Source organism: Paroedura picta, chromosome 4 (genome assembly GCF_049243985.1).
Source record: "Paroedura picta isolate Pp20150507F chromosome 4, Ppicta_v3.0, whole genome shotgun sequence".
Taxonomy (NCBI): domain Eukaryota; kingdom Metazoa; phylum Chordata; class Lepidosauria; order Squamata; family Gekkonidae; genus Paroedura; species Paroedura picta.
In genome coordinates, this window is record NC_135372.1 from 35,410,376 (window position 1) to 35,423,887 (window position 13,512).

Sequence of the window (13,512 nt, forward strand, 5' to 3'; positions counted from 1 at the left end):
CATTGCCCTCCCCACATGTTGTGGTTTGTTGCCAGATTTGGAAAAAGTTAGCTGACTCTGGGACCCCCGAACACACACTTTCAGCTGTGCATAGCAACGTTCACAACCCCCCATCCCCAAGAAGTCTGAGAATTAAACCTTCACACAGAAAAAGATGTCAGGAGAAACAGAACGAAGACAGAGACCGGTTTAAAAAAAAAAACAACGCAACGCCAGCCTCAAAATCTGAATAACCTGATTTTTGTCAAGTTTTATTGTTTAACCTGTTTCTGTAAAATGAAAAGTTTCATATACATTATTTATATAAAATGGCTTAAATTAAGGCATAAATCCTGTAGTGTCTAAGACAAGCGTCCGTCATTCTGCTCAAGCAACGGCTGGTTCCGTTGACCGTCCACCGTGTCCCGCCCGGGAGCCAGGCTGTGCCAAGGAAAGGGTTCAGTTTTCCTCAGGGCCGAGGCCTAGGAAAAACGCCTCCCTGGACAAGCCCCTCCTTCCCCCCCGGTTTGGCTTAAAAGCCAAGGGAGCCAGAGGACCGGAGTTGGTAGCGTCCCCAGAAAAAGTCGGCCGAAGCTGGTGAACCGTTATACACAGATTACAGTGCTACAGTCTGGAAAAGAAAAACAAACTAGTACGTGGACACACAACACAGTAATGGAGAGAGAGAGACGCACAAAGACCCACAGAGGTGGCAGCCTCAGGATGACAGGCTCTAAAGAGGTTTGGGGGAAACTCACACACACCTCCCTGCTCTGATCTACCTTGAGGGGAGATTCCTCACTTCCCCGACATCAAGGGCCAAATGAGACACGAAGGAACCCGCGGATCAGACTTGCGGATGCCTGTGCTGTTGTAAAGCGGTTTTTAAAAATACTGCAAGGACGCGATGGGGCCTGCATCGTGGCAGGCTCAGGCGTTCCCGTCCCCTGCCTTTTCAAATCCCAGGACAGCTGCAGGCCGTGGCATTAACCCCGCTGCCCCTTTAAGGGCAGTAATGACCTAGCGGGAGACCCTTTCCCTGCCTCCATCCCCCTCAATTTCCCAGACCAGCCCTCCCTTTCACAAACTGCTGAAGCACCTTGTCATAATATGCATTTCAAGGTTGCAAGTTGCTGTTTGATGGTTGTTCCCCCCCCCCACCCCTTTTCCAGCTATCTCTGGGAAAACTCAAAGCGTCCTGAATTTCAGCAGACTTTGATGCAAGACGTTTGGTCCAGGCTTACCAAGCGACTGGAAAAAAAGGGTTAAAATTCAAAGTGACTTTGCCTCTTGGTGGGACAGACACGGAAAGGTGGGGAGACACTACGCTGGGGATATGTGGTACGAAAAAGCCCTCCCGCTGCCAAGTTCAGAGCGGCTCCCCCCCCCCTTGGTGGAGAACATGATCCTGCTGAGAAGACAGGGGATCCCACGAGATGGCAGCAGCCCCTTCCCCTATGAACCCACAGAGGAGGCAAGCTCCGCTTCACTCACAACGGCAGCCTCTGTCAGCCTTCCTTGCTTGCCAAGGAGAGGGCGCTGGGCACACGAGCTCATGGAAACAGGCTGGGCAGAAGAGACAAACCCCTCTCCTGCTAAACAAGCCTACTGCCCAGTTCAAACAGGAAGACGATCCCAAAAGCATCCCTGGAAAAAAAGAGTCCCTGCAGACGTTATCACCATCAGCTGATTCAGTGGAGGGAAGGGGAACTGGCCTCCTAAAGAGGTCTGTCTATTCAATGCTGTCATCACAAGGGGCCCTTCCTATACTATCAACCCTCTGTGTTTCTCTGGCACCCAACCCTGCACAGATACGGCAGGGCGCAGAGCCCCCTCCCCTTGATCCAATGCTTTCCAGCAACCAGCTCCTTCCCCACTCTGTCTGCACCTAATCCGGGGAGGAGGGACAGACGGACACATGAAACAAAACCTCCCCAGAAGAAGGGGGTGGGGGGGGGGGGAGTCATTTTGAAAGAACAGGAGAACACCTACGGGTCAGAGACGCACGACGCTTTCTTCCCGCACGGCCCTAACCTACGCTAAAGCAATATCACAGCCACGCAAGCGCAAAATACTGTTTACATTATTATTATTTTTTTTTAAAAAAGAGTATGTTATAATAGCTACCCCAGCATTATGAAACGGGGAAGGGAAAACAAAGGCATCTGCTAACCGGTGTGTTCTAAGCAACCGCTGAAATTCTACCAGAACCTTCTTCATTAAGCACCATATTCAAGAAGAGGGGCGAGGTGGGGCAGGGTGACGGGCAGGGGCGGGATTTAGTGAGAGAGATTTTCTGTGTCCTGAATTCTGAAACGGAGGTTTCCTGGCGTGGGATGATCAGATTGGTGATGCGCTTCTGTGCTAAACGCTGATGGGCGACCAAAACCGACGTTCGATTTCAGCCTGAGTTAGTCTGTGATGGAGGGAGAAAAGGGGGGGAAAACATGTGGAAGAGACCGGGCAGGGAGAATCCGGTGTCCCTAGTCGGACTGACTTTGTTCCATCGGGAGGTTCTTGCTTTCGGGAGCGCCTTCCTTCTGAGCAGTCTGTTCTTCTATACATGGCGTGGGGGGGTCCGCCTGTTCGCTGGACTCAGTCTGCTCCTCTGCCCCCGGAGGGGAGGCCGGTGGCTCCCCGCTGCATGACGGGCCGCCGGCTGGCTCTTCGGTGTGGAGGGTGGGGTTGGTCGTCTGCTCGTCTGCTTCGGGCCGAGACACCAACGGGCTGGCCTCCTTTGGGGGCTTGGGACAGCTGACGGGGGAGATCACCAAGGGAGGATGAGGTAGCTCTTTCTGCACGCAGAAGAACAAACCGCGTTAGGACAAAAGTGGCCACTGCGGCTTCAAACATAGGCTACTATGCGAGATTCCCGGGTCCTCCCACGGGGGGCCTAAAACCAGAAACTGTTAAGCAGAACGGGTAGACTGTCTGGCCATAAAAATAAAGGAGGTGGGTGAAAATAGGATTCTCCGTGGCGACCACAAAATCAATTGAGCAGTGCGGGAGATGGGGGATTGCTGCCCACACCCTTCCCCTGGAAGCTGACCTCCTCATCCCGCAGAGAAACACCAGACCAACCCTGCTGGCAACAGCCTGACCCTCTGCCTTGGACACCTTGGGAATTTCGAAACAGGTCAATGGGCAAAGGTCAAAGCGGCAGCTATGGGGCACGCAGCCAAACTGCCACCGCAGGAGGCACAGAAACACACCCAGGAAGACAGAGGAGGCCCAGGTACAGAGAACTTAAAAAAAAAAAAACTCCAGGAAAAAGGAGCGAGAGGGAATAAAACCAACACCGTGAAGGTAGCTGCCGCAGTGGCGATGTTATTTTAATCGCTCCCAGCCAATACTATTGCCACTGGCCAATCAAAAGCTCCACTGGGGAAGTGCCCCACCTGGCTCCACCCACTTTCTAAAATCACTTGGGGGGGCACTCGGGAGAAATATTGGCAGGTGCCGTGTTGGGAATCCCTCACAGCAGCCAATACAGTACTGATGTACCCCAGGGTTAGGGAAACACAGTATAGGATGCGGGTGGTCAAACTGGGGCTCTCCGGATGCCCATGGACTACAATTCCCATGAGCCCCTCAGTTAGGTCACCCTGGTATAGTGTCTTAAGGTCAGCTGACAGTACACACACCTTTCAGCCCCTAGACCACCCAGGAGAAAGACATGGGGTACAGGTCAGGGCACACATGCCACAGTATAGCAGCTACAGATTGTGTTCCTAAAATACATACTGCAGCTGCTGGTCATCCTGGAGGACCACAACTCTCCGTTTCAGTACTTTTGTATTTGTGGGTTCCCCCCCCCCCCTGCAACCGTCTTGGCTGTTTGTGGGGCAAGGGATCTATTTAACTCTCTCCAGCATATTTTTCACATTAAGAGCGGAGAAATTCACATGCCATAAACGCAAAAAACTCCAAGGGGAGAGAAGGGAGGGTTCCCCCGAGATTAAGAAAAATTAGCCAGGGTGGAGGTGCTGAGGAAAAAGCAGAACAGACGTTTCCTTTTATGCAAGGGTATTACCAACAATAGTATTACTCAACTGTAATTCTAGTTACGGGTTTCTAATATTAGCATTTCTCGGAGACACTCATAGCAAACTGGTATTCACCGCAAAGCCGCTGCCCGTCCAGAACATGCCCAGCTCCTTGCGCCACAGGGCCACGACGAAGCTGGTGAGGAGCGTGCATGGCACGAGGTAGAGGAGCGCCGGCTGGCCTTTCTGCATTAGCGCCAGGGCCACGAAGGTTACCAGGAGGCCGATGCCATAGGCTGCCATGGAGGAAAAAGGAGACATGGTGAGCGGAAGGGGCTTGGGGGCCTTCTGTAAACCAGGATGTGCCTACCCACCACCTACACCCTGCCCATAGACGATGGCTGGCAGGGGACGCTTTTGCCCACATTTGCTTGCTGGTCCTAGATTTCTGCAAATTGAGCAGGAGCGAGCTGGAACAGAAGCTGCTGGGTGCAAAATTGCATCCAAGAGGCTGTTACAGCGAGCAAAAGAATGGCCTGGTCTTCAGATGCGCAAGTGGAGTGTGGCTGCTTGCAAAAAGCCTTGAAGGCACAGTGGCTGCAATTTTACACTAATTCCCTGCCCGATCAAAGCGGAGGAGGGGGCGTGCACAAAGGGATGTCTCTGAAGCCACTCCCCCGCCATGCTCTTGTCCTGCCGATCATGTTTCTGTTTCATCCTTTCTGAGACACAATTCCAAGGCCAGCATAGGGCTTTCTCCCAACCCCCACAATAACCCTGAGAGGCAGGGCTAGGCCAAGAGATTGGCCCAAGGTCAGCCAGTGAGCTTCACGGCTGAGAGGATTTGAAGCAGATGCTTTATTTAAAAGTCAATACTTTAAAAAAAATGCTACATGTTGCTGGGATTTGTTGTGACCAACAGAAATGGGTTTTTGAATCCGCAAATGCAGGCCCGGGTGTTGAAAGGCAAACCAAAGTGTCAATCGAGCCTGTTATCCTCCTTCATAGCTTACTACAGGGGTAGTCAACCTGTGGTCCTCCAGATGTTCATGGACTACAATTCCCATGAGCCCCTGCCAGCAAACGCTGGCAGGGGCTCATGGGAATTGTAGTCCATGAACATCTGGAGGACCACAGGTTGACTACCCCTGACTTACTACACAAAGTGAAAGACCAGCAAGGACTCAAGGAGGGATGGGAATTACATTTTCCTCATTCACTCCCTTCACCGGGCCACCTCTCCAGCCCCTCTTTTTCCACTCACTAACCCTTTTCTGTTTTCTTTTCCCTCCCCCACCCACCGTTTCGGATTCCCCTTCTTCAGCTTCCCTTTTTTTTTTTTTAATGTGGAACATCTACTGGTGCAGTCCCAATTCCGCCTTAGGGAGCACGCCAGTGGATGGCCCACAGCCGCGCGGCCTAGTGCTCACGCATGCTCACTGCTCTTGTGCTGGCACCGCGGCCAGTCTTCCGAGGCCACTCCCACCCTCCAAGGAGCAGGAGTGGCCTCAGAAGACGCTCACCAATGGCCGCGGCGCCAGAGCAACGAGCGTGCCTCAATGTTGGTGCTCGCTGCTTTGACACTGCAGCTGCCAGTCTTCCAAAGCCGCCCCCGCTCTCCGGAGAGCAGTAGCAGCCTCAGAAGACTGGTGGCAGCGGCAAGCAGGCCTTAGTGTGAGCCCCAGCTGCAGTGGCTGGGCCAGCCATGGTGCCCAGGAGCCACACAGGTAAGTAGGGGAAAGCGAGTGAGGAGTGGAGTGGGGAGGGGAGGGAGTCTGGGTATCTGGGAAGCAGGAATGGGCAGGGGACAAGGATTCTCGCCCCTTATGTAGATGTTCGACATAAGGGATGAGAGATTTGTTGGTAGATTTATTTCCCCACCTTTCTTTGCTCCTCCCCAGGAAAGTTTCACATTCCCATCTTCCTACCTTTCACTTTTTAAAGGTCTCTTCCCCCTACTCATATTGATGCTTGGAAACATTAGGTTCCCCAGCAACCCCCCAAATGGCTGCTGAGACCTCACAGCCCAAGTTTCCAGTGGCATGTTTTTCTTACTAGAAGCAGGTATTAGTTATATAATTTGGGCATTCTTCCAATCCCCAAGTACGTTATTTTTATTTTCGATCTTTCTGTAAACTGTGGTTTTCCTTCAGGCTTGTAGTAAAATCCCCCCTCCCCACCGGACTTTGGCTCCACTGTGTGTGTTTTATGATCTATGTCCTCAAGGCCAGTTCAGAATGAGATATAATGAAGGTTGCTGTAATTCAATCTGTGTTCAAAGAGCTTTCATTCTGGCTCGGAGAAACAAGGAGCTTGCTAAGCAAGATGCGATAGGAGAAGGGGAGGGGGGAGAAACGGCTTCTCCTTGCGTGATGGCTGGAAAGCAGGTTAGGAGCCAAAATGGTGCTGATTTGAAAGGAATGCATCTCATGAGCCAGGAAGAGCAAAACTTACCTGTGGTGCAGGCAACAAAGTACACTCTCGATGACTGGACTTGGATGTCAAACCGGTGGCAGTATGCTACCAGGAGTCCTAAAGGAAGAAAAGGGCCATTGAGAGGACACTGAAATGGTTACACACACATCCCATCCCAAGTTCTACCTGCTGGTAACCAAAAGTCCATTTGCACCTTCTGCTCAAAAGCTATCTCTGGATACCTCCCCAAATCTTGTACACGTGAAGCTGCTTTCTACCCTTGGTCCTCCTTGTGCGGCCTGGTTTCATTTGACCGGCAGCGGCTCTCCAAGACCACAGGCAGAGAAGGACCTTTCCCAGCAGCCACTCCTGGAGATGCCTGGACTGAACCCGGGATATTTTGCAAGCAAAGCATGTGCCTGACCTCCCTTCCAAGGGGTCACTCTGAAAGCAGAGAAGCATCACTGCAGATTGCTGCATGCACAAAGCTGTCTGATGCAGTCAGGGGCTTTGGTGCATTTCATACATCACTGCCTCATCTCCTCTGAGCACAACACGAAAAAGGAAGGTTTCACAATAGAATATCAACAGTAAAACAAGGAACCCTTCCAAGACAATATTCTAGTAATAATATATATATATTCAATACCAATTCAATGTTATACACATGAAGAATCAACCATAACGGTTTCTAGATAATTTCCGTTTTCAGTGATTATATATATATATATGGCACCAGAAGTCCCTCCCAGCACCTGCTACTGGGGAGCCTTTGAATGGAAACTGAACTTGAGCCACGCCATAGATGAAGGACTTACTCCACCAGCAAGCTATCGTTCTGCTGATGGAAAGCCGAAAAGGCGAAAAGCACGGCCATAGATTTTTGCCTTGAACCCACAGCACTGCTGGTTTAATCCCTGCATTTCCAGTTAAAGGATCCGGTGGTAGTTGATAAGAAAGTCCTCTGCTGGAGATCCCAGAGAGCCGCTGCCAGTTTCAGTAGTTGATACTATGATACATCAAGGGCCTGATTCAACATAAGGCAACTTCCTGTGTGTTCATATCAGGGGAGATTTGCTCTCTCTACTAGAGTTCAAATAGAACAAATTCCTAACATCTGAGATTACTAAATTTAAAGGGTGACAATCTGCAAACTAAGAAGAGTCTCCCCCAAACTGTACAAAAGGTTCCTGACAATTATAGAATCATCGAGTTGGAAGGGACCATACTTGCCATCTAGTCCAACCCCCTGCTCAGGGCAGGATCAGCCTAAAGCATCCATGAGAAGGATCCATCTTGCTGCTGCTTGAAGATGGCCTTTGAGGGGGAGCTCACCACCGCTAGGCAGCCCATGCCACTGCTAAACAACTTGGACTGTAAATTCCCCCCTCCCCAATATTTAGCCAGTAACCATTCTGCACATAGTTTAAAGCCATTGCTGCCCGTTCTAGCCTTTTCTGCCAACAGGAGCCGCTCCCTAAGTTCCTCTAAGTGACAACCATCCTCTAAGGACATCCTCTAAGTCTAAGTGACAATCTTTCAAATACTTATAGAAGATCTTTGCTTAGAAGTGGCCTTTGGTATAAGTCCCAGCAATACTATTTTGAAACTTTTAGGTACAGATATTCCTATCGGACATACAATCTCATTTAAAATTCTTGTGTGAAACAACTGGACATGGCGATCACATGTGCTGGCAACCTGCTTACTTGCTCCCGTATCTTCAGCATGGATGCATTTTGTCCTTAAAAGATTCTGTCTAACCTGTATGGTGCTAACTACATCATGTACAGACTGTTCAGAAATTTATAAACATGTTTAGAACTTTACACAAATTCTCTTTTAGAATCATACCACTTGCAATTGGAAGAGTGCGAGTCAAAGACAGATTTATGTTCACTGCCTATCACGTTTATTGTTTTGGAATTTTACTCCAGTTGAAGGGAAAAAAGAGGGATCTTACATTTTGCCTTTTTAAAAAAGGTACTTTGTAAGAGAGTATTAAGTCTTTCAGACTAGCATCCCATACACCTGAGTGATTGCTCCTTTCCTTCTCAGATAGCACCAAGATGACCTTAGCAGCCAAGAGGGTTAATTAGTGTAAAGTCTTGGCAGGTCTGAGAAACAGAAGCCAAGAGCAGGTGCCAGAAGTGAGAAACCAGAGCTGAGGGGGGAATTCCGATGGCTGTTAAGGCCTGAAGCAAGGTCAGAAGAAGAGAATGTACCTGGAACCAGAATGTCCCCGAATCCGAGAAGCGAGAACGGCCTGTCACAGAGTGCCAGTGGTGAGAAATTCAGCCTCGGGACCTTCAACACCATGGGGAGCTTTGAAAGATAAAATAAGTGTTCCTTGAGGGAGATTACAGGCCTTGACAGATTTTTATTTACGATTATTATTTCCCGCTATGAAGAATTCGTAGCCTCCAGAAAATCCACAAGCAGGTCTTGATGCTTTGATGGGGGGGATCCACCCCCAAAGTACTATCTGGCTTTCCCTGTCTCGTTGGGAAATGGCATGCAGAGATAGGCTGCTCCTGAACATGGGAGAGCCTGTAGAACTACTATGTAGGTTGAGAGGGTTCAGGCAAGAACAATCTCATCAAAAGTGGGGTCAGCCGGGGTTAGTACTTGGATGACAGACCATGAAGGAAGGAAAGACCAGGACTACTGCCACGGCAAACTACCTCTGTTCATCGCTGGCCTTGAGAACCTTAAGGGGCATTTTTCACCACCACTTTTTAGACCTCCTCTCTCCCTTTCAAGAATGAGTCTAATTGCGTTTTGACCAGAAAGTAAGAGCCAGTTGGGACCAGCTATTCCCACACAGTGGCTGTGTCATGAACCCGTTTTCCTGACCTGTAGGTTTTCGTCCCTTTTGATGTTCGGCTCTTTCTCCTTTGTGCTCCCGGATCTCCCATGAAGCCGTGGCACGTCCCTGGGTCCACGATGCTCCCTTCCATCCCCCCTCTAACATTTCAAAGCATCCTCCCACTCACAAGGATGGCCTTGCTGGGAGCTCAGACTAAATACCAGATGGCCGGATGGGCTGTTTTGGCACCTTGTAGATCAGAGGAAATTGTATTGCCCTTTCTGTGTGCATTGGCCAAAAGCAGCCCCTGTGCCCCCCACCCCATGCCAAGGTATATTGGCTATGCAACCCCTTTTCTTAATGTCTCTGTCAAGAATCCTGTCTCTGAGCTTATGTAAAGTGCTGATCTATGTCCCAATTCTTCAAATAAACAGGCCATATGTCTCCAGGAAGCCCCCAAGAAGGACACAAAGCTCTACCCCACTGCTGCCCTACTCCAGAGACTGGACACTGAGATCCCACACAGCTGCCATGATCAATAGTTGCAGACAGGCTACAGGGAAGTGGCCAACCCACCAGCCCCGCAAAATCATCTCTAAGAACGAGTGGATTGGGCGAAGGCTACTGAACGGTTCCCCAGGCTCCATCCACACAGCTGCTTAAGCACAGGCCAAGGCAGCACCAATTCCCAGCTGTGCCACAGAGCGCTTCAGTAGAGCTGCTACACAACAAATCCCCAGTTATTTTCTTCTGAAAATGAGGGCGAGGGATAGTAGACACAGCCCCAGCATATGAGCCGTGAAGCTGCCCAACAGACTGGAAAACGCCATCTTGCCCTTTACTGACGACTAGGGATGGGCACGAACCGGCTGATCCCGCTTTGGCTCAGGGCTCGGCACTGTTCCCAAACTGAGCCTCTGAACCCAACCGAACTAAAAGCCCCGAACTGAACTGGCTGGTTTGGGCAGATGCATTCCGCTTCCCCCTGCTCAGAAGTGGGAGGAAGAGAAACAGGCATTTCAACCTAACAGCGGAGATGCTGTTAAGCGAGAGCAGGAGGCCAGTACCTGCTCCACTCACCCACCTTCTTGCCTGGGGGCCAATCACTGGAAACCTTCCCAGTCCCAAACCCACCTTTTCGTGAGTGGCCGAGTCAGTCGGCCCAGCTGCCACCTCCACCATGATGCTCTCCCCGGTCTGAAAGAAACAGAGAAGGGATGCAGTCTGTTTGTTTGTTAAGAAAAAAGCTTCCAGCCTCCTGCCTGTCACAGCAGGGGTGGCCAAACTGTGACTCTCCAGATTCCATGGACTACAGTTCCCATGAAACCCTACCAGCACGTGCCTTGGGGAAAGAGAGAAGATGCTAGGGCTGTCGGCCTTGGAAAGGATGCTCGCTCATTCCCTTGTATGGAGTCCTCTACAACACTGAGAATCCTTCTTGGGTTGGGCTGCCTGCGTTCTTAGGGGTAGGGTTGCCAGCTCCCGGTTGGGAAACTCTGGAGATTTGGATGTGGAGAGGCCAGGGACCTCGGTGGGGCATGATGCTCTCAAGTCCACCCTCCAAAGCATCCAATTTCTCCAGGGGGACTAGTCCTATTAGGAGGCTAGCAACATAGAATCATAGAGTTGGAAGGGACCTCCACGGTCATCTAGTCCAACCCCTTCACAATGCAGGAACTCACAACTACCAAGGCATCCCTAACCCCTCCCTGATACCTTCATTCTCCCCCACCCACCACCAAGTCCTCCTGTTTATGTCCTCTGGAGGTCAAGCACAGAAACCCCGCAATCTTTAGCAATGGACAGATCCGGTGTGGGCTGCCAGAAAAAGATGGCGCTGCTTGTTTGCAGTGAAGCAGCCCCTCCCTTCCCTCCCCGAGACAGAATACTCCACTCTGCAATGTCCTGACATTAATAAAGATAACTTTGTGCAGAGTGAGCGTAATTGAAACTGTCATCAAGGGATCAAGGATAATGGGATAAAACGCACAGTCTGGGCACGCATAAGATATTTTTGGTGCCTGCCGCAATTCAGGTCAACCAACGCAGGGAAACGGGAGGGATCGTTCAAGGGCTGGGGGTGCCGGGAGGCCAAATATCAAAGGGGGAAGAATCAAAGCATGACACTTCCTTTCCTTTGAGTCTGACCTGCTGCCCTCCTGCCTGCGTTCGACCGCCTCAAGGCTCTCGCGCAGAGTACGTCACGGTAACATTTGGACATTGACACCGAGTGCGGAAGGGCTGCAAAGCCACTCAGCCTCGTGATGCCTGTGGGAGCAGCATCCTGCCCAGCTCCCCCCTCCGACATCTATGGATAAAGAGACTTTCCCATTTTCTCATGCTCCCGCCCTTCTGCACTTTGTAAGGAATGAATCAAACACACTGACAACGCTCATGCAGGAAGAGAGGAGAGAGAGAAAAACCCTCCCCTCGTTTCAGTAAAAACAGCCACTCTCTGGTCCGACACACTGACCGAAATCTGGTAATACAAGCAACTGGAATTGGTACACAGTGCACAGTCCAGACCTGGTCCCCCCCACACCTTTTTGAGCCTGGGGGCACCTGCAGAATCCTGATACAAGGTAGTGGGCACAACTGCAAAATGGCTGCTTTAGGAGGCAGAGCCAGATACAAAATGGCTACTTCAGGAGGCGGGGCCATGCACACATAGGAAGCCCAAGTGCAGGGGAGAAGAGGAGTATTTTTAAGGAGACACTGGCGAAGAGGAGTGACAGGACACTGCGATGGTAGCTCCAACGGAAACAGCATTATTTTCATCTGCACAGCCAAACAGATCTTCAGTGGCCAGTCAGAAGCCACATTGGGTAAGAGCCCCACATTTCCCCAGCCACTTTCTAAAAAAATTTGGTAGGCACCAGGAAATGCGTTGGTGGCACCTGTGTTGGGAACCCCCGATCCAGAGCATACAACCCAAAACCCAAAGGAAAACCATGCCAATCCCAGGGCAAATGCTACATACCTCAGTGAAAAATGGTGTAATGAACACAAAGAAAACATCGTACACGAACAGGACTAAGAGGAGTAAAGTGCAGCCCTAGAAGGGGAGAGAGAGAGAAAGATCACTTTGTGTATCTTAATAAAAGGACACCCGATCTCCTGAAAGGAGACCCCAAAGCCACACCCACTGCCCACAGCCTGACTCATTCAGTGCTAGAAAGTGATAATTTTTGGACCTGCACTGTGTGATTAATTGAAAACCTTCTGATCAGCTGGGGGAAAAACCACCATACCCAATTAATCAGGCAGGGTATGTTACAAAAAAGAAGCAAGTGTTTTTAATTCCGGTACTTGTTAAAAAGCACTGGCAAATGCCAGCTACAAAGGGCCATGGCTACAGGAGGGAATACCTCTAATGACAGCCCCAAACTCCGTGGGTGATACTGTTCCCTTCTCTCGTGCCAGAGGGAATGCTTCTTCCAAGGAAAAAAAAATATTCTGAAAGAGGCATTCTGCTGCATATGGAAGAGGCATTTTTTCCAAGAAGATGTCTGCTACCTATGGAAGAGGTATTCCAGCTCACACCCTTTTCTAATAATTCTTGGTCTTCCCGACCTGAACCTGACACTGGTTCGCAACTCGCTGGTCCCCATCCTGAACTGCCACTTGGACTGACCTTGAATGTTGGCAACCGGATGGTTTTCAGCATGTAAAGGCAGAAGGCGATCCCCAGAGCATCTTGGAGGACCCAGGCCCACCTGGAACGAGAAGAGGCACAATGGAGGTGAGGGCTGTGCAGAAGCCGAAAGAGTAGATTCTGGGCCCAGATTATCTTCTCCCTCCCATCCAGCAATTGCAATGACCTCATAGTCTGACCCGCTGACCTTCATTAGGTCTTACTCCCTGACTGCGAGGGCATCATAGGCCACACATCTCCCCTCTGGCATCTTTGGTTTTCCTCTCCATTCCAACTTGTTTGCCCCTTCATTGGTCAGGGCCTTTCTACCCTTGTCCACCCACAACAATCACACCCCAAACACCTCAGGGACTCAAGGGCCTCTCCCCATCCCTCATCTTTAACTTTTCTTTAAAATTAATACAATTCTAACCTACTACTAGACCTGTGGGCAGCCATTTTCAGGGATCAAGTCCCATGTAAACCTCCTGCAAGGCAAGCCAGTCTTAACCCTCCTATTCATCGCAGAACCCCAAAGCCAGGAAAGTAACCTTGCCCAGTGTGACAGAATGATTAGACTAGGACCGAGGAAGCCTGGGTTTGGGTCCCGAGGCGGCCACGAAGTTCTGCACGTGACCTTGTGCCAGTCTCATCCTTTCTCAGCCTAACCTACCTTATAGGGTTGTTGT

General features: G+C 50.4%; 1 protein-coding gene across 2 annotated transcripts in view; it reads right to left on the reverse strand.

Moving 5' to 3' along the window:
* Positions 1-224: 224 nt before the first annotated feature.
* SPPL2B (signal peptide peptidase like 2B) overlaps positions 225-13,512 on the reverse strand; it is a 31,152-nt gene continuing 17,864 nt past the window's right edge. The window contains exons 9-15 of one of the 2 annotated variants that reach the window (XM_077332347.1): positions 12,824-12,905; positions 12,170-12,244; positions 10,324-10,386; positions 8,606-8,705; positions 6,420-6,497; positions 4,101-4,261; positions 225-2,774 (exon numbers count right to left, since the gene is read on the reverse strand). In XM_077332347.1, coding sequence (XP_077188462.1) covers positions 2,463-2,774; positions 4,101-4,261; positions 6,420-6,497; positions 8,606-8,705; positions 10,324-10,386; positions 12,170-12,244; positions 12,824-12,905 — 871 coding nt within the window. In that variant the 3' untranslated portion in view covers positions 225-2,462. Of the gene's footprint in view, positions 2,775-4,032; positions 4,262-6,419; positions 6,498-8,605; positions 8,706-10,323; positions 10,387-12,169; positions 12,245-12,823; positions 12,906-13,512 lie in introns of both variants that reach the window. The other variant, XM_077332348.1, reaches the window with a different exon arrangement.